This window comes from Ctenocephalides felis, unplaced genomic scaffold (assembly GCF_003426905.1).
Source record: "Ctenocephalides felis isolate EL2017-DRISC unplaced genomic scaffold, ASM342690v1 CF-g0.4_SCAFFOLD_01170, whole genome shotgun sequence".
In the NCBI taxonomy this organism is placed as follows: Eukaryota; Metazoa; Arthropoda; class Insecta; order Siphonaptera; family Pulicidae; genus Ctenocephalides; species Ctenocephalides felis.
Genome location: NW_020537324.1, coordinates 81612617 through 81627314, shown reverse-complemented (window position 1 = coordinate 81627314; position 14698 = coordinate 81612617). Strand labels below are relative to the sequence as shown.

At 25.1% G+C, this 14698-nt stretch overlaps 1 protein-coding gene across 1 annotated transcript in view; it reads left to right on the top strand.

Moving 5' to 3' along the window:
* The first annotated feature begins 2583 nt into the window (after positions 1 to 2583).
* LOC113366079 (neprilysin-2-like) overlaps positions 2584 to 14698 on the top strand; it is a 43340-nt gene continuing 31225 nt past the window's right edge. The window contains exon 1 of the mRNA XM_026607633.1: positions 2584 to 2666. Coding sequence (XP_026463418.1) covers positions 2638 to 2666 — 29 coding nt within the window. The 5' untranslated portion in view covers positions 2584 to 2637. The remainder of the gene's footprint in view (positions 2667 to 14698) is intronic.

Below are 14698 nucleotides of genomic sequence, written 5' to 3'. Positions count from 1 at the left end.
TGTATAATCTTTATAAAATATCTGATAATATGATGTGCATATGTCTAATGTTCATTTTTGACCGCCAAATGAAATTATTTTTTACTTTTTTTAATGGATCTCCGGAGACGCTAGATCTGCCTTACCAAAAATTTCATCAGTTCTTCATTTCGTCGATGCAAGTAAAATGCTTTTTGAATCATTCAAATCGGACGTTCCGTTATCTCAAAAACTAAAATACCATTATCTGCACTTTTTGCCCTGTATCTCCAAAACGGCTAGACCTGCTTTTGCCAAGAACTTATCAGCACGTTTCCTTATTAATAGGAATTTTGAATTATTCACATCGGTTGGTCCGTGTTTCCGAAATCGTCGACGAAAATTTGTATCCGCACACACTCACACACATCGATTTTTTCTAAGGTATGCCTTAAAATGTTCAGAAACATTTGAAACGTAAAGATATATAAAAAAATTTATTTTCGATTTTTTTGCGATTACTATAACGTTAAAAATAATAATAAATGAATGGATTATATAAAGAAATAATAAAATTATTGCTAACAGATTTTTAAAAAGTAGGAATTAAGAAAAAATTAAATTTTTCACCTGAATGATTGATTTACAGCAACACTTTGAATGCCACTATAATAGTTTTTTAAAACCAGTGTTAATTTGAGTTTGTTAATTATTTTAAGAATATAGAGCACTTTTTGTAACTGAAGTTATTATGTTATTTTTTTGAGTTTTTTTTATTTCTAATACTGCACAAGCACAGAAATATTTTTTTTGTTACTAAATTAGTATCATTTGGTGACAGTTAACTTGAAATTTCAATTATTATAGGTTTGTGAAAAAGAGATTAGAACAGTATGTTGTTTTCAGAAAACTCCAAAATTTTGAAAAAATTAATCTGAAAAATATTGACGTCAATTCACAAATTCACTTTGTTCACAAGGCTGTAATAATTTAAAAGAGGATTCCAACTCTAACCTCTCTTGGACCAAAAATCCTTCTCCTATTTCTGCTCTTACTTACTCTCTTTCCTGCATATGTCTGATAAGGATTTCTGGTGTTTAATTGGCAGTTTTCTAAATCATTGTTATCATAAGGTGGATGCTCATTTTTACCTTCAACATTAATATGAAAAAGTTGAATTACAATCTCCACGTTCTTCTGGTCAGTTTAAGATTATCCCCTGACCAACTTGATTTGTTTGCTAGTCCTCCGCGCCAGCAATCCTTTTTTTCCATAGGCCTATAATAATTTATCTGCTTTTTTTAACCCTTTGTCACCATGGATAGTTTCATCTAAAAATTCTTTATTTAAACTAAAAAATCCCTTTTCTGTGCCTGTTCCTGCCCTCACTCTTTTCTATACTCGATACATGGATACGAAGAGGTGCTTATCAGGGACTATATAAACGCACGGATAGCGCCGCGCGAACCAGTCGACGCGACACACGCGACGTGAACGGATATAGTAATAAACAAAAATACAAAATTAATAATAATAATTATTATTAAAAAAAAAAGTTTAAAAGTCGGTATGGATTTGAAAATGCTGACGAAATAATTACATTGTGAGTTTGTATAGGAACATTATTATTATTATAGTGATGACTTATTTGATATTTAATACTTAATATTTAATATTTAAATAATTAAATTCAAATAGTTAAAATAGTTGTTTAAACTAGTAGTGTATTGCCTAAAGTGTCTCAAAGAGATTTTTGTTCTGTAAACAAATTATTAAATTAAAATTTGAGTTTTACAAAAAAAAACAGGTTTAAATAAAATAAAATATTTGATAGAATAATTACTAACTAAAACTATTTAAATAATATTATAATATTTTATTATTAAACATTTAATTTAATAAATATTATAAAATTCATTATAAAGTGTTATATTTTTACAATACAATGCAATTACAATAAATGCTAAAATTTTATTTCCCATATATTTAAAGTTAAATTTTGTTCAATTTTTTTTTTTAACTTTTTGAATTTTTTTGACATTTATATAAAATATGCAAAACTATTTTTTTATTGAAACAAATAATAAATAAATAAAAAATAATAAATAAATTAAATTAAATTTTGTTTTAATTTAATAAAACTATTAAGTTAAATTTAAACACAGTAATGAAAATATATATATATAAAATTTAAACAATTATATTTTTACATTTAAAATAATTCAATAAAAAACTAAAAAAATTAATGATTTTAAAAAAAATCCAAAAATGTTTAAATTTTTTTAATAAACTTTAAAACTTCAAGTTTTATAAATAAAATAATTCTGTTAAAGATGTATAAAACTTTACATAAATAAAATAAATTTATTTTATACACAAGTTATACACTATATAACTTTTAATAAATTATAATAATAATATAAAAAATTATAATTTTCATAAATATAAATTTAAAAAAAGTTTTTTTATTATTAAAACATGTTTCTATGAAATAAAAACAATGAAAGTTTTATTAATTTCAGTTTAATATTTTCAGATATATATTATTAATTTAATTTTAATAATTCTGGCTGTGTTTATTAATTTATTATATTAAGTGTTAAAAAATTAAGTTTGAGTGTTTCTCAAACTTTAGTGACGCTTTTTTATTGTTGAAAACTTTTAAAAATTGAATTCGAAATGACAAATATGAAACAGACTGTGATTAGGTGAGTTGATAAAGAAGTTATTTATTTATATAATAGATAATTTTTATTAAAAATTATTATTTTATTCTGAATTCAATATATTATATTTATACAAATATTATAAATATTACATAATAATTATATTAATAATTTTATAAATATCATTAATGTTATTTTAATAAAATAACTGCTTTTGGAAAAAAAATTGTTTATAATTTTTTTTTTCAAAAATATTTTTGTAATTATTTCGGATCAAAAATTCAAAGAATTACCCAGGCTAAGCACAGTCTAAGCGCCACTCTGTTGCAAATATTTACCCAAGTGCGTTTAGACTGTTTATGTACTGGAGCACTTTTTCAATTCTATTGAAAAATGTGAAAATGCCGCCAAGCTAAGCACAGTATAAGTGAAAATGTCGCACAGAATTATTTGCAAATGCGTTTAGACTGTGACTATACGGGAGCACTTTTTCAATTTTCTGTAAATTTAGGCAACTATTTTTTTTTTAAATTGAATTCGAAATGAAATGACGATTGTTAATGTTCTGGAGATAAATTAATTTATGATTTACATTTGATTTGCTCAGATATAACAAGATAGCAAAAATAATGAAACAATTACAGTATTTGTAATAATATATTTGAAAACGCTTAAAATTTCTCGAATATTTCATTACGGTACGGGAAGTTCCAGCAATTTGCCTTAAGGCACCATGCCATACACCACTTGTTAACACTATTTTTACCAAATTCCGACAGGAACTAAACAAAGGTGTGATTCCATTACCCATTCAATAAATCCATTATCTATCGTTTCCGTGTAATTCTTTATCATCAGGTAACTCTCTCATTGACAGTCTCAGTCATTGTTCTATTTCGCAAGAGCTGGCAACACTGCCACACGTTTGCGATAAGTTTGTTTGATATATTTTTCGTAATAGTGTTGTTTCATTTTGTTTATAAATTATATGGTATATGGTTTATTGTTTATTAATTGTGTATTTATGTTTTTTTATTCATAACGGAGATTGCTCGCGAGTTTTTGGGACCATTGTTTTTATTAAACAGTTTTTAGAACGCACAATGATAATAGACATATGTGTTTATATATATATATATATATATATATATATATATATATATATATATATATATATATATATATATATTATATTATATTATTATATTATTATAGTATTTCGACATTTGTGGAAAAATTTAATAAAAAACTTCAAAATATTAAGTATAAAATAAATAAATTAAAAAAAAAAACTTTTATATGTTCAAGTACCAATATGGCTTTAATGAATAAAACTATTATCGTTTTATCTATAGTTTTTGGAGTTTGACTATTTTCACCAATATAACTTAAGTCGCAATCTATACAATTAATTTCATAACAACGAGAAAATTTATATATATATATATATGTATATATATATAAATATTTCTAGGAATTTCCCTAAAACATTTTTCTTCTCATTATGAACATCATATTATACCATTTTATGATCACTAATTTTCATCGCAATTATAACAAGTTTTCTGGCCATTTTTTATTTCTTAATTATAAATCTGAATGTAGTTTAGCAGGGTTGAAAAAGTTTTTATTATGTTTTATTATATTTAATATGGTCTGTAAGCATAGTTTTGAATTGCTTTAGACTTTTATATTGTTTTTATGTTATTAAAGTCATTTTATATCTTAACAATTTTCATAATTGTCTTTGCAGTCGCTATTTGCTTCGTTTTAAAGCTTTATTTTGCAAATTTATTAATTTTTAAAATTCATACTGAAATGGATTTTTTTAAATTTTTCTTAAGGCGCCTTCAACCATACACCACTAGTTCAATTTAATTAATCGTAAATCTTTTCTGTTCTATATATGAGAATAGTACAATCACTTCATGCCAAGGTGATGTGAACAAGAATCATTATATATATATATATATATATATATATATATATATATATATATATATATATATAGTTAGATAGATAGAAAAAGAATTATAATGATAAAGTTATGCAACTATATACACAAATAGATGAAGGCGATGGATTAATTATTGAATGAATAAAGTTGATTGACACTTTAATGATAAAGTTAATGATTTGCAATAATAATAAGCTTAATAATAACAAGAATAACTTAATTTTAGTCATAAAGCTTAACTTTAGTAATTTTGGTTTATGTTGGAAAAACGACCCCGTAAAGATATTAAATACTTAATATATAATTTATATATTTATTATCAATTATTCTCGTTAATTGAAATCGAACTTGTAATATTTTTGTAAAATTATCTTTATTTTATTTATTACTTCTTAATTAAGTTAGTAATTCTAACATATTTTTCTACTGAATGCACAATTTAAAATTTTACTTTTAACATTAAAGTGGTGCTTATCAGGAATTTTTGTATTTTATTTTAATATATTTGACTTTTGAATTTTGTATTTTATTATAATATAATGACTAATTTTTATCCACAAATAATATTTTTTTAATCTAACTATAAAGCATCTTATGTAGAAATGAATTGTGGATAAATATTATTTTTAAGTGGGCGCCATATTGGTTATCAATATTGGCTTGCCAATATTGGTTGCCAATATTGGTAAATATTGTTTAGCCCATATTCAGTAATATTAATACACTCACATTCAAAAATTAAAAAATATTATGTAAAAAGTATTTAACTCTTTAATAATATAATAATTATTATTTTCAATAAATATATACATTTTTTAATCGCTCATATATTGATTCTTAATAAAATTATATTCCTATATATGTATATATAATATGCATACACCACTAGTTTCATTATACATTTATGATGCAACTACAAATTATTTTTTAAACCAGAACTTTCATTCTGCATCATTACATAATAATCTTTGATCCCATAGATAATATTTATTATTATGCACGCTCTATGAAAAAAATCATTGCATAAATCAATTCTTTTCGCAAATGGAGTAGAAAATAATGTGTCTGTTACAAATCGAATCGTCCATGCGAACAACAACCATAATAATAATAATAGTAACAATAATAATAATAGTAATAATAATAATAGTGATACAGTGTATTGGTAGAATAGTTTTGTTAGAAATCGTTCTGAATTTTTCTAAAGTGGGTTAGAAGGCGCGCCCGTGCGAATGTTCGATGATATTTGCTAACCTTTATGGCAAATATAGATGATTTGCGAAAAACAGAGATGGATTTTGCAAAATTGGTAATAGATATGGTAATAAATTATTCTTCTCTTTATTGAATTACAATATGTCTTTACAAAAAGGAAGACATTCAGTAATTTTGATGATATATGGTAATAAATAATGTTATGCTGGTTGATTTTGCAAGGAAATAAAATTTATAACACGTACTCTCAAGAAAACTTTTAATACTAATCATGATTTTTCAAAACTTTATTAACTTCCCGAAGGAGAAGTTTATGTTTTCATCAGAAAATCCGATTCGCTAATTTTATGTTTTCTCGACGTTTCAAACCATTCTGAATCGAATGAGACCAAATTTGGAAAAAGTATGCGTGAACAGATTTTTGACCTCTCGTCGACGTTTTCTCAAAAACGGCTGGACCGATTTCAAAAATTTAAAAGCCATTCGATGTATCTCAATGAGCACTACAGTTTTGTGAGACGATCTGCCGAGCAGTTTCTTTGTAATTTGAAAAAAAGTGTTAAACTTTTCGTCCACATTTAAGCTCAAACTACCGAATCGATTTTAAAAAATCAAAAACTGTTCGAAAGATATTAGTTGGGAATACTGATTAATTTTAGGTGAAAATCTACCGAGCCAGCCGTTTTCTTGTAATTAACTGTTGAAAAAAAAGTTTAAGCCGATTTTAATGGAACTTTTTTTGGCGATATATATCATGGTCTTATAGATCTTACTGAAATATTGCGATCTTACGACAAGTAGTTTAATTTTAAAAATTCATCAAAGTTTGAGAAAATTAGTAGTTTTTTTGAGGTTTATTAAAATTAAAATTAGACGATTTGCTTTGTATAACGATAGAGTCCTTGGTCTTAATGAACATACTACATTATTAAAGTCCTATGGAAACTGGTTCAATTAAAAAAAAATATTGATTTTTGAAAATTTGCTTTTAGAAAATACTCCTAGTCAACGTGTTCGTTCGTTTTCAATTATGTGTAATAGATCCACTCGGAATACTTTTTAATCGCTCATAAATTAATTTATTTTTTATTGATTAAGTCGATTATTTACACATATCGAGAAGCTCATGTAACTTGCCTCAAGGCAAAATACCAATACCAACTAGTTTAATGTTACTCACAACTTGTATTATCTTGTATAATTTTTAATATTTCTGAAATCGTGTCACATTCGTGTGTCGATTCTTATCAAAGACAATTATTTTAATTGTGTTTTTACTTTTAGTTCCGCCAACTGTCATCGTAGTTAATAGAACAATTTAAAGAATTAAAACTAAACGACTTATTAGATATTTCCTCATTTGATGACATCTTATTTTTTTGAATTGAACGAAACTAAACGTTTATACACCTGGTAAAAAACGACGAAAAATATTGTAAGGGGAAAAGGACACATTCTCGCCTCCTGCCCTCGTTGATTTAGTCGACATATTATTTTTCATTAACAATACAAAATATCTAGAGCGGCTTACTTGTTAAAAAAATAAACCTATAAAATTTAGTACGATTAAATTTATTTTTGTTTAAAAAAAATTAATAATTAAGATTTTTTATTTTTTTTTATTTACATTTAAGAATTACAATCTGTCGTTCTTATACAACATTCAGTAATTTTGATGGTAATTAAATAAAGGAAAAAAGGTCGAAAGGTCGATTGGTGATCGATTCGATGTTGGATAAGTTTATATATTTATATAGATGTAGTTCTGTTGTGAAAATATTAAATTAAGCCTACGAGTAATTGTACATATTATAGGATTACCAAAGAATATCAAAAATGGGCCATTTTCTTCTGAGCCGTTCAATGCCATGGATTTTTATTAAGTTTTTGGCCATGATGTTAGGGTGTTAATTTCTTCCTTAACAGTGTTAATGTTCAAATCTATATGAACCAACCAATTTGGGACATACTTGGGTGCATTTATAATTGCTCTCAAAATCTTGTTTTGAAGTCTTTATATTATGGCAATGCTGGATTTGCGTGCCGTTTCCCAGAACTGTATTCTTTACGTCCAAATTGGTTTCAACATGACTTTGTACAGAAGAAGTATGTTCCATGTTCTCAACTGAGATAATTAAGACCAAAATTTTTATTTTGCTATATGATGTAATTTATTATTATCAATATGGTTGAGGTACGACTTAAGCAATTTTGTCCAAAGTTTACTAAATCAGTAGTAGTTTTAAGTGCACGTGGATAAATTCAAAACAAATAGTAAATTCTTTATGAACAAAACTTTGAAAACACGACAAGTCACTTCGCGTAGCCATTATGAAACTTTTAGACTTTTTTAAGTTGTTTATTTCTGAAACGTTGCAAACAAAATGCATTAGTTATCTATAAATATATATATATATATATATATATATATATATATATATATATATGAAAGTTGTGGAGTTTTTAAATAGTTTCCTTTGCAGGATGTCATTTATCTCTGGTACCTTTTAAAATGTCAGATTATTTTAAAATAAATATTTATTTCTAAAGTTTTTAAGTGCTGTACTGGAATGTTAATAAGTGCCGAATTTAAATATTTTTAAAAATCATTTATCTTATATAGATCAATAAGTGAAATAAAATTAACTACACAATGCCAAAACACATTTCATCCCTTACAATTAATAATATATAATTATTTCGAAAATAATTATTTATAAACATTATATAGAGTGGCCAATTCTCACATAAAATAGATATGTTATGTTACCGGATAATCATATGATCGATTTATAATTTATAAAAAAGAAAAATAAAGAAATTAAAGATAAAGAAGATTAAAGATTTATATAAAGATATTTTAATTATAATCGTTATTATATTAATGAAATAGTCAAATGAAATGTATTTATAAAATATGAAAACTGTTTTCATAATCTCTCATACCAGGCACCTCTGTCTGTCTGAGATATGAAAATAATGTATATATATATATATATATATATATATATAAATAAAAAGTATATATATATATACTACATCGGCTTCTAAATCTTTACCACAAAATAGCGAAAACATCAGATTGTCAACTCTTAAGGATAACATGAGCGTGAAGTCGAATTTTGATTTGAATTAAAGCTTGGAATAATTCTATTAATATAAATATTATATATATACATGTATGTATGTATATGTATATTTGTGTATATATTTTGTACTTTGTCGTCGTAATGATCTCGGGGACACCTTTCTCTACGATTAGCGGCTTTTAGAAACCTGTTGGGAGAAATTTCTAATTTATGTTCCGATTCCTATAGTAGTTGCTCAATCGGATATAAATAAACATAAACACACATGTATATATATATATATATATATATATATATATATATATATAAAGTTTAAACAAATAAATCAAATTAATATTTTACAACATTTTACTTCCTATGGTTAAGAATAACTTAACCATTTTATACCATTTTATATACAGCCGTTACTCTTTATTATTGTTTTATATTATTATAAATAATAAAATTGCATGAAGAATATTAATTTCAAAAATACATAAATCTTAATTTTTTTGAAAATTAGACAGACAGACAGACAAAAGTATTTATTACAATAATTTACAATACATTTTACATTGTTTTTTTTTTTGGACATATTTGTCTACCCGTGGGTACTTTATATAACATATATGATTTTAATATAATGATTATTATTGATGACAACGTGTATACAATATGATTGTATGTGTGTACCAAAAAAAGAAAAATGAACTTTTTCTCCAAAAAATATATCTTCTTTATATATTAATTAACGAATTATATACCTGTATTATTTGCTCTATATATAAATTAACGAATTGTATACCTGTATTATTTGCAACCTGCAGTACACTGAAAAAGCCATAAAACCAGATATAATAATTCTTAATTTTTTTTAATTAGGTTTGATATTAAAATTTAAAAAAAAAGTCATTTTAAGCCTTTTTTACACGTATAAAATATATGAGTGAATAAATTGATAAAAAATTAAATAAGTGATGAATTAATATATAATAAAATAAAAATATGAATCAGCAGTTGAATAATTACATGATTGTTTTGAATAAATTAATAAATGTATAAAGTCAAAATTGAATTCATAAATAAATTTTGAAATAAATAAATACAATAATTTAAGAAATAAATTACTAAGAAGAATTAATAAATAAAAAGTTTGTAATCCTGTTTATCAAGTTCAATATATAGTATGTTTGTGATTGTAATTTCTAAAATTACGTTTTTTTTTAAATTTCGCAATTTCCCATCGAGCTTTCGCAAAAACGGCATTCGTCCTTGTTGTTAGATTGTGTAATTAGAAAATTTGAATGGATAATAATTATTTAATAATTATTAGAAATCTGTGTTGATGTTGATGTCGTCGTGGTCATTAATGTGGTTAATCGTAATTAATGACATTGTTTGATTAAATTGTCACCACAAGATATATATATATATATATATATATATATATATATATATATATAATAATTACATATATATATATATATATATATATATATATAATAAACATATATTCAATTTAATTAGCAGTCAATTCGTCGAGTTAAAAATGGTACTTAATTAATTTTCACTCTTTATTTATACGTTTCGACACTTGATATGTGTCATCATTTAGAACATCAAACCAGGAAAAAGCAAATCATAAAATTTGTAAAAAAAATATTAAGAAAAAGACAAATTTCAACTATGAGCCTTCTTTGGTTCTGAAAAAATATTAATTGCAAAAATTATCAAATGACCCCAGTAGAAATGTATCGTGGCCAGAGGGGTTTAGATGGACAATATTTGTTTCCAAAATTATGGGAAATTTTGAAAATGCATGCGAAAACTGTTTTATAAGATTTATTACAAATAAAAAACATGTTTCCCATCTGATTTACACGTCTAATTTTATATTTACACGAATTATAAATAATTTTTAAATGAGGGCGTAATGGAAGCTTTTTGTGGACGACCAAGATTCGTTTCTTCAGTATTATCGAACTGGGGAAATAAATGTTATTTATAAGGGTCACGAAAAAAATTAACTTTAAATAATTAATTAACACCAGAGGTATGATTGAAGCTTTTAAAAAGTCATATGCTCAATCGTAATTAATAGTTTGATTCATTTTTTTTATAAATCTAATATAAATATATATATATATATATAAATAATAAAATATATATATATATATATATATATATATGTATATATATATATATATATAATATAATGTATGCACAAACAGTAAATTTTATTAAAATATTCGATAATTATGATAATATAAATTAATGTTATGATGGCATAATAAAAAGATAAGATGGCCAAGAACCCACGAGCGGCCCGAGATCAATATGCTAATTTCTAATATCATTGATGGACAAATAATTATTTTTATATACATATAAGCTCCACGTTTCAATAAACTTATTCTTAGATTTTTATTATTTTACCTTACTACTTTATTATAGTAAAATGAAAGAAAAACACAATCTGTTAAATATAAAAGTAAATTAGTACAATTTATTAAGCAAATTTAAGTTACATATTTTTGCCACGTATATTTAAAAAAAAATCTCATGGATTAGATTAATTATATTATTTCTATATCGGATCAAATTACACCTAGTTCTTTAAGATTGTGTATATATTTCAATTATTTATATAATAACGTTCAATTATTTTATTAATTCTAAAAATATTTTATATTTTAATCGTAAGAGATTTGGCCTTGCAACCACTATGTTCATGGTTCATTTTCTTTCTTGGGCAGTCTGATAACAAACAGAAGTAATTTTGAGTTTTAACTCAAAAATTTAGATCTAAAGGGGCGTCGGTCAATTTTTAATTGATCAGGATTTTATGGGAATACTTAAAATTATGTCCCCTTTCTCACACTCAACATCACTTGCATTTTTAGTACCTAGATAAAATGAAGAATTTTTTTTTTTTTAATTTTGGTAAAAAATGATACCTTACTAGACTCTTATTAACCATGTGATATTTTGTGATTTTTTGTGAAACCCCTCTCCCCTTTTAATTCACACATAAAAAATGATCGACTTCTAAGTATGATATATTTTAATTATAAATAAATGTATTAGCAAGGTAAAATATTAGGTTGCCTTTTATATTATCGTTTGTAAAATATAACTAAGAACAACTCCTAGTTAGTTATGATTTCTAAAAAAATGTTTCATAAATCTTTTCGTCGATGTTGGAAATCTCTGTTTCGAGAGGAGCAGCAATTTCAAAATATGCAAATTTCGTTTCATGAATAAAAAAATGATAGAACAACAAGAAAACACTTAATAACAGTACTGTTATATTTTGTTATTGCTTGCTTTGAATATTGTAGAAGAATTTTTATTTATTTCTTTCTGAATACATTACTTATGTATACTACAAAAATATTTTCGACGAAAATCTTGGGAGAGAAACATTTAACAGGGTGACCAGAAAGAAATACCGATATTATTATTATTTATCTTATGGTATAATATTTTAATTTTCGAGGTTGTGATGATATTACCTAACTACTAAGTCGGTTTTGTAGATGGCAACCCCATTGGTGGTCCTTTGATGAATTTTCATATTGATGCAGAAATGCCCAGAAAACAAATCACTTACAATCTCTTCCTAAACAAAAACCCGATGTCACTACTGCTTGACATCAGGCTGCCCAAAGGAGGATATAAGACTCATAATTCAAATTCCAGTTGAGAGCCTAATTTCGGATATTTATGTAGAAAATATAACATTTCTTTGTTCAAAATGTATTTATTGGGATTTTATTTATGTCGGCATAAGGAGAGAAATACTTAACTGGGTGACTAGAAAGTAATACCATCATTATTATATATCTATGCTATGGTATTTCAATTTTCTAGGCTGTTCTGATGATTTGATTTTATTTTCTAATTATGGAGATGGAAACCCAAATGTTTGTCCTTTGATGAATTTTCATATTGAAGCAACAATGCTCAGAAAAGATATATTTTCACTTACAATCTCTTCCTAAGTAAAAACCGATGTCACTACTGCTTGACATCAGACTGTCCAAAGAGGGTACAAAACCCAAGACTTAAGATTCAAATCCCATAGCTCTAACCACTACCAATTTGGTAGATTCTTGTAGAAAATATATATTTTTTAATTTAAGACATCTATTATAATTTTATTTATGTTGGCATGAAGAGAGGCGTCCTTCTTGTCCGTGCAAATAATTAATTTCTTCTTACTGTTGCAATCAATTTAAATCGCATCCATTTCAATGATTTCCATTTGCACAAACGAGCAATGACAATCGAACCAATCGATCGTTATTTATCATATTCATTACATTCATTATTCAACTGTTGCGATTAATTTGAATAACAACAAAGTCATAAATTTGAATTTTCGCGCGGCCATCAATACTGATTTTGCTGCTGCTCGCCCGATGTCATTTTTAATACATTTTTTAAGTCTTATGTTTTTTTGTATAAATAAAAATATTATAAGACTAGATAAAAAAGTTATCTTGAGGTCTATTTTTGGGTTCATCTAAAAGGGGTCAGAGGGCGTTACGACAAGAACATTATTGGGATATGGTCAGATGTGACGTTAATTCAGACGACTTTTGTTTATTTATATTTTAAAATATCAATAGAAATTATACACGAGTTTAATACGCAATTATTCATAGAAAAATTTATATAATATATATATATATATATATATATATATATATTTATTGAAGTGAAACTTCTAAGCGACAAAATTAAAATGATCTGAAATTTTTTAAATTGTCTGAAAATATTGTAAATTGTCTGAAGATACATATATTCTCTGAAGAATGTGGCAAATTGTCTAAAATCGTAGTAAATTATGATGTAAATTGTCCAAAAATATTGCAAATCATTCGAAAATGCTGCAAATCGTCTCACGGTGTTGTCAATTGGCTGAAATTGTTGTAAATTTTCTGAAAGTGTTCAAAATCATCCCAAAATGCCAATTGGCTGACATCATTGTAAATTGTCTGAAATTGTTGTAAAGCACCTGATAGTATTGTAAATTCTCCAATAATGTAGTAAATTGTCCAAAAATGTAGCAAATTGTCCCAAAATGTAAATTGTCCGAAAATGTTGCAAATTGTCTCACAATGTTGTCAATTGGCTGAAATTGTTGTAAATTGTCTGAAAGTGTTGCAAATCATCCCAAAATGTTGCAAATTGCCTGAAAATGTTGTCAATTGACTGACATCATTGTAAAATGTCTGAAAATGTTGTAAATTATCTGATAGTATTGTAAATTTTTCAAGAATGTAGTAAATTGTCCAAATTTGTTGTAAATTGTCTAAAAATGATGCAAATTACCCGAAAATGTTGCAAATCGTCTAAAAATGTTGTCAATTGGCTGAAATAGCTGTAAATTGTCTGAAAATGATGTAAATTGTTCCATCAGGTTGTAAATTGTCCAAGAATGTAGTAAAATGCCCAAAATTGTAGCAAATTGTTCAAAAACGTTGCAGATTATTCCAAAATGTAGCAAATTGTCTAAAAGTGTTGCAAATCATCCCAAAATGTTGCAAAGTGTCAATTGACTGACATCATTGTAAATTGTCTGAAATTGTTGTAAATCATCTGATAGTATTGTAATTTCTCCAAGAATGTAGTAAATTGTCCAAAATTGTTGTAAATTGTCTAAAAATGTTGCAAATCGTCTGAAAATGTATTAGATTGGCTAAAGTCGTTGAAAAATGTCAATAATATTACAAACTTTTTGAAGTCTCTGCACATTGCCAAAAATGTTGTGAATTGACCAAAAATATTATTATTTACATGAAAAATGTTGTAAATTAATTAATAAT